This window comes from Prunus mume, linkage group LG8 (genome assembly GCF_029339155.1).
Source record: "Prunus mume cultivar Tortuosa linkage group LG8, ASM2933915v1, whole genome shotgun sequence".
Classification (NCBI taxonomy): domain Eukaryota; kingdom Viridiplantae; phylum Streptophyta; class Magnoliopsida; order Rosales; family Rosaceae; genus Prunus; species Prunus mume.
The window spans coordinates 8,284,257-8,295,898 of NC_142705.1; the positions used below are offsets into that span (position 1 = coordinate 8,284,257).

At 34.1% G+C, this 11,642-nt stretch overlaps 3 protein-coding genes across 3 annotated transcripts; all 3 read left to right on the forward strand.

Annotated features, from left to right (window-relative positions):
• Positions 1-1,707, forward strand: LOC103339985 (methyl jasmonate esterase 1-like). The gene is made up of 3 exons (XM_008243346.3): positions 1-440; positions 601-729; positions 1,191-1,707. Exons 1-3 carry the CDS (start codon positions 54-56, stop codon positions 1,458-1,460), a joined length of 786 nt encoding a protein of 261 aa, XP_008241568.1. The 5' UTR covers positions 1-53; the 3' UTR covers positions 1,461-1,707.
• Positions 1,708-3,102: 1,395 nt separating this feature from the next.
• Positions 3,103-5,006, forward strand: LOC103339983 (methyl jasmonate esterase 1-like). Its single transcript, XM_089042210.1, has 3 exons — positions 3,103-3,754; positions 4,345-4,473; positions 4,586-5,006. Exons 1-3 carry the CDS (start codon positions 3,260-3,262, stop codon positions 4,847-4,849), a joined length of 888 nt encoding a protein of 295 aa, XP_088898336.1. The 5' UTR covers positions 3,103-3,259; the 3' UTR covers positions 4,850-5,006.
• A 4,616-nt stretch (positions 5,007-9,622) lies between these two features.
• Positions 9,623-11,642, forward strand: LOC103340238 (methyl jasmonate esterase 1-like). The gene is made up of 3 exons (XM_008243634.3): positions 9,623-10,137; positions 10,228-10,356; positions 11,214-11,642. The coding sequence occupies exons 1-3, from the start codon at positions 9,646-9,648 to the stop codon at positions 11,484-11,486; spliced, it is 894 nt and encodes a 297-aa protein (XP_008241856.3). The 5' UTR covers positions 9,623-9,645; the 3' UTR covers positions 11,487-11,642.

The window sequence follows — 11,642 nt, forward strand, 5'->3', positions numbered from 1 at the left end:
AAAGAGGTCAAAAATTAACCTTAGAATTTTTAGTCTCTCTTTGCTCACTAAGAATGTGTTCTCGATCTCCAAACCCAGAAGCCCAAAAGAAGCATTTTGTGCTGGTTCATGGAGCTGGCCATGGAGCATGGTGTTGGTACAAATTGTCAGCTCTGCTGACCTCTGCAGGTCACCAGGTTACAGCTCTAGACCTAGCAGCATCTGGAGACAACCCAAAACAGATAAATCAAGTCCATTGCTTCGCGGACTATGTTGAGCCGTTGATTGAATTCATGGAGTCTCTTCCATCAGATGAGAGGGTTTTCTTGGTGGGCCATAGCATGGGCGGAGCCAGCATATCTATTGCCATGGAGCGGTTCCCTGAGAAAATTTCTGCGGCTGTATTTGCCACCGCTTTGATGCCTGGCCCCACTATCAGTTACTTGACCATATTTAAAGAGGTATAGTTATGTATAAAACAATATTCTATCGTAATTTAATCTAAATTATCATGAGGGAGATTCGAACTCAGATACAAAATTGGAACCAACTTTGTTGATTATTTTTTCTATATACGTATCCTTGAAAATATATGGATTTACTAATTATAATATGTAACAGGCTAGTAGTAGATCGGAATTTATGGACTCTCAATATAGATTTGATAAAGGAATCAACAACCCTCCAACATCGGCAATTTCTGGTCCCCAACGTCTGACTTCAGTGGCGTACCAGCTGTCGCCACCAGAGGTAAATCTTGAGGAAAAAATGCGAGAAATTGTTTGAGATATATCTATACTATTATATAAACTTGGAATATGTCAATTATTCACATTTTAAGTAATTAAAATAAATATAAATCTAAATTTTGAAATGAGTTATTTACTGCAATGGTTCCTAAATTTATATCCGAATTTCATTTTGGTATTCCAACTCAGTTTTTAATTTTTGTCGTCCTCCCTCTATCCCATGTGTTCCAATTTTATCATTTAGTCAAATTTCATAAATTTTTTCGTCTATTAGAGAATCAAAATGAAACTCATGTATAAATTTAGAAATCATTAAGGATGCTACAGTAATTATGCCCATTTTTTGCATGTGGAGGAGTCTAGTCTATATACATCTAGGTTCAATTTTCCAATTGGTTAAGCTTCTACGTTTCCTCTTTTTTCTTTCATTTGTTTATTTATTTTTGATTTGGATGTCAACAGGACTTAGCACTGGCGTTGTCATCGCTGAGATATTTCCCTCTCTTTGACGAGGAAATAAAACTCACCAAGGAGAAATATGGGTTGGTTCGTAGAGTATATATCGTGTGCGACCAAGACCTTGCCATAGGGGAGGATGTGCAACGGTGGATGATCAAGGAAAATCCTCCACATGAAGTCAAAGTGATCAATGGTTCTGATCATATGCCCATGTTCTCCAAACCGCAGGAATTCTTCTCCGCCCTCCAAGAGATTTCTGAAAAATATTCCTAAACATCGTAAGCACCCACCTGATAAACTATAGCTAGGAGCTTGTCATCATTGTATAGATCGATGCAGTCCAACCAAAGTCGTCTCCTACAACATATGTTTTCTGCGAAGCTTTTAGTGTACGCAGTGACAGATCTATTAAGGCATAACACCTCCTCTCGTCGGAAAAATCATTGTAGGTGCTTTAAATTGTCTCTTTGCTCAACTGGTATACAGATTACTTTATTTTTATTTTAAACATTTAAGTAAATGTCTTTGTCTTTGTCCTTTTACTTTATATTACTTCATTTACTTAAGTTTACAATGTAAATAAAGAAGTACCCCACATTTGGATTCAAATAAAAATACTAGAAAATCAGATTCCCACCAAATCAAACTATGAAAAATCAGTTTTAATGCAAAATACGATTTATGCTAAAAATGATGGCTCATTAAGTCAATATATACTTCATACTAAAATCCCATAAAATCAAGTTTTCTTATTTGATGTGAAGTTCATTTTAGGGAACAGTGAAGTTCATTTTAGGGAAATATGTACATGTATGTATCAAATGCCTTGTCAAAATTTATGCATGACTGTATAATCCAACTTTCCGGCAGCCATGTGGGTCGCCTAACTCCTCTTGTCTCTCTGTATCAGCCACTGATAGGTTGGAAAGAATACGCGACAACCATTTATAATGAAGTCAAATTGTACCTAGTTACACACAAAAAATATAGCTAACATATTTTAAATTTAAAAAACAAAACTTTGGCCTTTGGAATCGTTAACCAGCTAGCAGTCTGGAATATATGCCTGCAGGGTACTTGGAAGTCAACTTTATAATTCTATTCCAGTAAAATAAAAAAAACCTTCCAAATCCAATGAGAAGTATGGATCAGTTCGTAGAGTATTCGTCGGGTGCGATCAAGACCGTACATTAAACAAGGATTTGAGACAATGGATGATCAATCAAAATCCGCCAGATGAAGTCAAAGTGATCCATGGTTGTGATCACATGGTAATGTTCTCTAAATCGCTGGAGCTGTTCTACTACCTGCAGAAGGTTGCTGAATGCTGAGAGTTGTTAAATATTCATAAAATTAAAAACAATAAAATTAAAAAAATTAAAAATAAAGTGAGCACCTGGCAACTAGCTAGGAGCTTTATCATCATTGTACAATGATTTATGATGCAACCACATATGAATAATAATATATAACCTCTTTCTCTGATTCCTTAACTTATTTGTAATTTGGAATTTCCAAACCAATCTTTTTATACATCTTCATCTCTAATTCTAAATGTTTGGTATTAGCTTGTCACATCTTCAATCTGATCGATCCATGAATCCCTAACCTCGAAAAATATATTGGAAATTAGCTTAACATCAAACAAATATATATTATTAAATGTAACCGAAAGCCACATAATATCAAAATGAAAATATGTTCAACAACAGAATTAATATTATATATGAGCACAAGGTCATCTAAATCTTTAGATTTGAAATCAAACTAATATTTCGTAAAAAAATGAAAATAAAATTTTTAAATAATTGAAACTAGTTTGTCAGCAGCCTCACCGCATTTTGTATAGATAGCGTTTATCTTGGGCAATATCATAATGAATTTTTGCTTTTGTTTTTAAAGAAGATTGCTAGCAACATAGACTTGGAGATTATGACTTTGCCTCTGAGGGAGGATTAATTAATTAATTATTTGTACAATAATTCACTGACTTTTCAGATTGCCAACATCATCAGAATTTTTTTTATCCAGATTAAGCAGATTCATGATATATAAAAGTAACACTAGACCAAATGCATTATAGTACAGGCCAAGAAAAGAGAGCGAGGTTTGTACGAAACATGGAGAATATGAGAGTGAAGCATTTGGTGTCTTTCCTTTTATTTCTTAGCTTCACCAGAATCTGCACCCCATATCCAAACCCAGATGCAACCCAGAAGCATTTTGTGCTGGTTCATGGAGCTGGTCATGGGGCATGGTGCTGGTACAAGGTCTCAACTCTACTCACCTCAATTGGTCATAATGTTACAGCCCTAGACCTAGCAGCATCTGGGGTCAACCCAAAGCAAGTTCAACAACTTCATTCTCTCTCGGATTACGTTGAGCCATTGATGAGATTCATGAAGTCTCTCCCGCCAAAGGAGAGGGTCATCCTTGTGGGCCACAGCATGGGTGGGGCCGCCCTATCCATTGCCATGGAGAAATTCCCTAAGAAGATTTATATTGCAGTATTTGCCACCGCTGTAATGCCTGGTCCTGCTCTCGACTACTTAAATTTGTCATCTCAGGTAATGAGTTCGACAGACTCACAGATCACAACATCGCATACTTTGTCCAAAATATGTTAATTTAAAATGTTTTTTAATGTTAGATTTTAAGTGTCCTCTGTAAATTATTTTACCCACCAAAAAAAATTATCGGAGCCTCACCACTTGTCGGTGGTAAATTTTGACAATACATTTTGCTAGTACCGTTCAAAAAAGATTACTAGTCTATTAATCCTTAAATAAACATATCGTTACTTTTTATATCTTTAAAAACAATATATATATATATATATATATATATATATGAACGATAGTTAAGGGGATTTTGTTATGTGTAATGTATAAATGCTAGGTTTGATTTTCTAAAGGGAATTTGGTTTTAAATTTCGAGTTCTCATTGTACAATTAATTAAACCCATCAGATTAGGGATGACTAGCTAGTAACCAACAATAACACGAAATGACATGACATGATGATACAAACACAATATATATAACCCTTTAATATTAAAGTCCAAATGTATCGACCAATCTTCTGACTTTGATATAAAAGAATTTCTGTATATATATATGATGAATATTAATAACTACGCGTTTAAAAATTTATACAGATTTTGAACAGTCTGGATCTGATGGACAGTCAGTTTAGATATGATCGGGGACCCAACAATCCTCCTACCGCCGCACTTCTTGGGCCAAAGTTAATGTCATCGTCAATGTACCAACTCTCACCACCAGAGGTATGTCTTTACAAAGAAAGAACAGTAAAAATTGATTTTATGCACGTGTCCTTTTAGCTAATATTGTTCATCTTTCTCTTTTCTTTCTTGGTTGGTGATGATCAACGAACAGGATTTAACACTAGCATTGTCCTTGGTGAGATTCACTCCTCTCTTTAGTGATGATATAAAACTCACTAATGAGAAATATGGATCGGTTCGTCGAGTATTCATCGGGTGCGACCAAGACCATATAATAACTGAGAAATGGCGGATGTTGATGATCAATAAGAATCCGCCGAATGAAGTCAAATTGATCAATGGTTCTGATCACATGGTGATGTTCTCTAGACCGCTTGAGCTGTTCTCCTACCTCAAGCAGGTTGCTGAGAGTTAGACTTTCATAAAAAATGCAACCATATATGAATAAACTTTTGGAAAATAAAATGTAATCTATATGTCAAATTTAATTCCGTAGATCATAAGACTCAACGGATCTCTAAGTGTGATGTTTTAAATAAAAAAATTTGATGTCATTAATAGCGGATCACCTACTTTTTGATGTAGATTAATTTGTTACTTATTCAATCTGAGTCCATAATCACTTCCACATCCATACTTGTATCGAGCCACAAGAGTATAGTAGGACTTCTGGTATATACAAGAGCATGTAATGCCCCAAACAACTCCAACGTTGTTTTGTCTTCCATTATTTATTTATTTTGGTGAATTAGCTTAGTCTGGACTGATGGGAGTGGTCTATGTCATATGTTAAAACTTTATTTTGTCCTTCTTGTTATGCTCTATTTTATTTTCAGTTTTTCATTTTCATTTCTGATTTTGGAAGTTTATATTTTGTGAGAGTTGGGTTATGTTTAGTTTATATTTAGTGAATTTGCATATTGGTTTTGCTTGGTTCAGAACTTTTGAATCTGTTCGGGTTTCTACGAGTTAGGTGGAATACAGTGAAAATAAATATTTCAACAAAGAAAATAAATAGAAAAATAAAGAGTTCATAAAGCACAATATTAAGGTACCCAACTCATACATTAAAAAAAATAAGGAAAATAAAAAATTCACAAAGCTTAAAACAAGAGAGGAAGAGGAGGAAGAAAAAGGTTAAAACTTTAGGAGTTTTTAGTGCAAATGTTTTAAACTAACCTAGAAGATTTAAGGGAGACGAGTAGAAGAGAAATCAAGAAAATTTATGGTTAATTTGTAGACTAAAAGAACCTAATATATTATTTTATTTTAGGATAAATATCCTTAAACTAATCTAAAATATTATAATATTATATATCATATATAATATACAAATAGAACAAGTAAAAATAGAGTGGGGACCTACGACCACACTGGTCTCATGCTGGCTCCGCCCCTCTCTGCCACCAAAGGAGAAGAGCTCACAGCTTGAGTGGGGTTGTCCTATCTATTTTCCTGGAGAAGTTTCCTCAGAAAATTGCTGTTAAATTTGAATTGGTTTTCTAAAATGTACAGGTTAATAAAAGATAATGGGACCGAAATGCTCCAACGTCCTTTCTTTTTGGGCCCAAGGCCTTGGCAATAAAGTCATACAAGCTCTCACAACCAGCGGTGATGAGTCTCAATCCAGCATAGGGTTTGCTTTGCTACTGCTTTTTTTAATTTTTTATTTTATTTTTTATTTATAACTTTTTGTTTGATGATGTTTTAATGGACATGATTTAACACTAGGGTCCTCGTTGGCAAGATTTTCTCCTATCTATAATTTAACTTTTTATATCATGTCTTTTTAACATGACATAGTACTCCATGTAAATCTTGTATTTCATTTTTTAACGAGAAAAAGTAATAAGTTATATGATTGTGAAATTCCTCAATTTTGAGAAATTATTATATGGTATTGTAATATTGTTATGTGGTGCAATTAATTTAAATGTTATAATATAAATGGAGTGTAACACCATGTGATCATGTGACGGTGTAAAAATCAATCCTTAATTTCTTGTGTTTGACCAGAAATTTTTTTGGATAAAGGACGAACATCTATGGTTTATCAAATTAATGAAATCTTTCTTCAGAAAAGAAAAAAATGTTCGTGTTGGAGAAAAATATTAGTGCAATTAGAACGCTCTAATCACGAGAAATAAATAAATATAATTATATAAAAGATATGACACATAATTATATAGAATTGAAAATTAAAAAAAGCCGACTAGAAAAAGAAAGGGAGATGGCATGCATTACCTTAACTACCAGCATCCTGCCCCGATTTTCGGTGGGTTAATTAGCTATTACTTTTCCTCTGCTCTTTTCCTTTTTTGCTTTTAAATATAAAATAAAAGTGTTGTCATGGGTCAAATTTCACCCTCTCTTTCGTGATGAAATAAAAAGAGTGCTGCTAAACGAACCCTAATATTAACTAAGTACACCCTATTATCAAATTATTTATAGAATTACTAATTTACTCTAATATAAAATGACCAAAAAGATATATTGAATTGTGAGACGCCGTCGATGACTCCTCCACCGAACATAGCAACGCCTCCTTCATAATATCGTTTCCTCCACCGCCACACTAACACCGTCGTCATACCATCCACTTCTCCACCGTTACAGTAACGCCACCGTTGTACCATTATACTGGCGCTGTGGTCATCTAGTATTGGTAAATCTCATTTTGATTTTGTTATCAAATGGGTTATACTGTCACGATTTGTTCTTCACGGGCTAAAATGTTTAGCAACCTTCCTCTATAAATTGGTTTTAATTTGTTCTTCAAAGGGAGAAGTTTATGGGTTGTTTAATATTGATTATCTGAAGAGATCCATGAGCATGTAGGTATGTTGTAGTCTTGCTGCAAACATCGGAAATGCCTTCATAGCTTTTTTGGTTTAGATTCAAATAATATGTTAAGGGCCCATGAAAATCCAGTCATATAACTTGTGAAACCAAATAATAAGTTGAATGTTTGTGTCTGTAGTTTAATTCAATACATTTATAAATATGAAAAGAGGGCACGAATTCATGTAAAAAGAGAAACTTGGTTTGGGATTGGTATTAGAGTGTTGTGTGGTAGTGTATTAGGGTGTAATATGGGTATTTTTGATAGTTAAATAGGGTGTACTTAGTTAATTTTATATTTTAATTAAAATATTATGGTGTACTTAGATCATAGGGTATACTCAATTAATTTTAGGGTTCGTTTAGCAGCACTCAATAAAAATCCGCTAGGATTTGCAAAGACACATGATCAATCAAAATCCGCCAGATGAAGTGAAAGTGATCAATGGTTGTGATCACCTGGTAATGTTCTCCAAATCGCTGGAGCTGTTTTACTACCTCTAGATACAAGGTTGCTAACTGCTGAGAGTTGTTAAATATTCGTAAAATAAAATAAAAATGAGCACTTGGCAACCATGGTCTAAAATATCGATGATACCGGAAGTCCAAAAATATGAAAATTTTGATGGAAATATCGGGATATTATCGATATCGATAAAAATTGAATAAAAACCACAAAATTGTAAGAAAAACTTGGCAATTTTCATTGAAACTTTGGAGAATGTTTATTTAGTCAATTATTTATTAGTTTATCCAAAAATAGAAAAAAGGAAATGCATTACATGATGGATTTAATTGATTTAAGTTGATTATACAGTGAGCTGGCAAAAACTGTGAGTGTAGAAAATATGTAGTAATTAATAAATAAAAAAAGATTAAACACACCATAATCATTTATATATAATGATTTACTACAATATTTTACACTTTATACATTGCATGATAAGATACATGAGTGACTTAGTATCACATAGAGTTTCTATGAGGTTCAAATTTTTCACTATCTTCATCATCTCTATGTGTATAGTATTCATCAAATGATAAATCCCCAAAATAGTTTTGCATGTAATTGTTAACATGCAACCCATATAAATATAAATATTTTAGCATATTATCACTAAAACATAAGTGATATATGGCAGTTAAGGTGTTGGAGGAGTAAAATGAGAGAAGTTCAAATCCCCCTTTGTGTTGTTTTTTCCTCCCTTTTTTCCCTTTTTTTTTTCTTCTTTTTCCCTTTTTTTTCCTTTACCTCGATATTTTCAATATTTCAGCGATATTACACGGATATTTTGACAAAATATTGCTGAAGTGTGAGCGAAATTATCGACATCGATATTTTCCGATATTATTGTCGATATTTATACGATATGTACATGGATATGTTCCAAAATATCCATGATTCGAAAAAACCGCATATTATCGATATTTTAGACTATGCTCGCAACCACATATGAGTAAATTCCTTTTCTTTCTTTTTTTTTAGGGAATAAATTTATCAATTTACATAGCTTGATTGAGTTTGATTGCACTGAGCTATGATAAGGTTGATCTCAATTGATGTAATCATTTTAAGTGAAGACTTTAGACTAACCTTAATTCTTTAAACTTGTTTGAATATTACATATAAAATTACAAATTTGTCAACAACAAAAAAAAACCAAAAAATAATTAACTAAGTACAACCGAACATCCACCAAATCTAATATTCAATTAAGTTAAAAGCTCATAAAAGTCATTGACTTCCGTAGAATTTATTAGATGATGGAGTTTTGTGGATTTGAGAGGACTTTTGAGTGTAAACCAAAGTCATGATTACTCTGGCGCTGGCCTCTCCTCCGTATTTGGAAGGATTTCATACAAAGGTTTAAAATATATTATTTATGGTTATGAATAAAGAAAATATAGCGGCTAGCCTCTCAATGACATTTTGAAAGGCCATGGCCGCAACTACTAGAAAGAAATAATTTTCCAAGATATGTATGTTGTGTACGAAACAAATTCTGTACAAAAAGTCCAGGCAATGAGCACGTTGAATAATTTTTTTATTATTATTATGCAGATTGGAAATTTATAGAGAAAGGTACGAAAAGATTTTGCAGATTTGGCATAATGTTTACTCCTTGACCAAAAATGTCCAGGCAAAGACCTTGCTTGCAATAACGTGGAAGTTTATTAATTAGTTTATTAGTCGTTTTCAAATGCGGAATTGCTTGCATAATGTCTACTCCTTGACCAAAAATGTAGATAGAAATAAAGACTTCGCTTGCAACGTGCAAGGAGATGTTAGCTGATTAGTCTATACCCCAATTCTTCAAATGCCGAATTGGGTGAAGGATATTTCCTATAAATACAAACCCAGGGAAGGAGATGTTAATGAGATTGAAAATGGAGCACATGAAAAACAAGTCTTTTCTCTTTTGTCTCTTACTTATTTGCTTGGCAAAAATTTGTACCTCATCGCCATCTAATTACCCGCAAAACCAAACCCAAACTAGCCCAAGTGGGAAGAAGCATTTTGTGTTGATTCATGGAGCTGGTGTTGGAGCATGGTCTTGGTATAAGGTGGCAACTTTACTCAATGATTCAGGCCACAATGTCACAGCCCTAGACTTGGGAGCATCTGGGATCAACCCAATTCAGATACAACAACTTCGTTCGATCTCGCAATATGTCGAGCCATTGACGAAGCTCATGGTCTCTCTTCCACCAAAGGAGAGGATCATCCTCGTAGGTCACAGCATGGGTGGGGCAGTCATATCTACTTTCATGGAGAGATTTCCTGAGAAAATTGCTGCTGCAGTATACGTCACGGCTTTCATGTCTGGTCCTACTCTCAATTACTCGACTATATTGACAGAGGTAATGAGTTCACAAGCACACACCAAAGTTGCAGCACCAAAATCCATTGTGTATATTTATTAACAAATTATATTTTCGAAAAATGTACAGGTTAATAAAAGATTGGACTATTTGGACACTCAATATAGATACGATAATGGGACCAACAACCCTCCAACCTCCTTTCTTATTGGGCCTAAGGCCTTGGCGTTGAAGTTTTGCCAGCTCTCCCCAGCACAGGTGAGTTGTCTAAAAAATAATTCAAAAATTATACTTTTTTTTTAATATTAGCGATAGTCCAACCTACAAGGAGAATATGGTTTATTAAACACAATACTAAGGTATTATGGGGATTCGAACCTGAGATCACGTTGCTGCTATTTTTTATTATTTAATTTTGTTGAGAAATTCTATAATTGCATTCATAATTCAGCCAAAAAAGGCACTAGTCACAAAATTCCAATATAAAAACTAGGCACAAAATGGCCATTGCAATAACAGAGCGGTCTAACATCAAAATTAAGATAATCTAGTGCACATCCGCTAACTATTACGCAAGATCGAAGAAACTCTGGCATAGGCATCCCAACTAAGATTGCAAATTTAGAATAATCAAAAAGAGATAAAGCTTGAAAAAACTAATCCATAACAATACAAATAAAACTCTCACAAAAGAGGAGAGGTGAAAACTATATAGAGAATCCAAAGAGTCTCTGTAATTTATTCAAAACATAAAGAAATCGCAAAAAGGATGGTGATGGAGATCGAATGCTGAGACGCAGTAGCCTGTGATGGTTGGATGAAAATCATAACAAAATGATCACAAATAGGGAAAATCATTTGTCTTTGAAAATGGGGGAAGAGGTGAAGGGTGGAAGAGGAAAGGAGGAGGGGGGAGGATGGAGAGGGGAGGATGAATATTGGCTTCCTCCTCCCTCAAAGTGAAAACGACTCTAGGAGTGTTTTTTGGGGAAAATGGGCCTAAGCAGGCCAGGGGCAGGTTTCTTTCCACGTTGCTGCTGCTTTAATTTCTTTTTCCCTTTATTTTTTTCTCTTGTTGTTTTTGACATTTTGTTTGGTGACATATTAATGGACAGGATAAAACGCTTGTGTCCTCCTTGATAAGATTTTCTCCTCTCTTCAATTATGATGTAATAAAGCTCACCAAGGAGAAATATGGATCGGTTCGTAGAGTATTCATTGTGTCTGGGCAAGACCAGGCAATAGTGTTGGATGTGCAGAATTACATTATCAGGAACAATCCACCAGATGAAGTGAAAGTGATTAGCGATTCTGATCACGTGGTCATGATCTCTAGACCATTGAATCTCTTCTACCACCTCCAAAACATTGCTGAGAAATATTCTTAGAAATTATTTAGGACATGTTACTACTATTATGTGTCAATAGACACCGTCATTAAAAATTGTATTACAAATAAACATTTGCCATCACTTTTTTCTAGCGTCAACTTTGACGGTGAGCAACTTGATGTCAAATTTATCATGAATTTACATAGTTTGGTT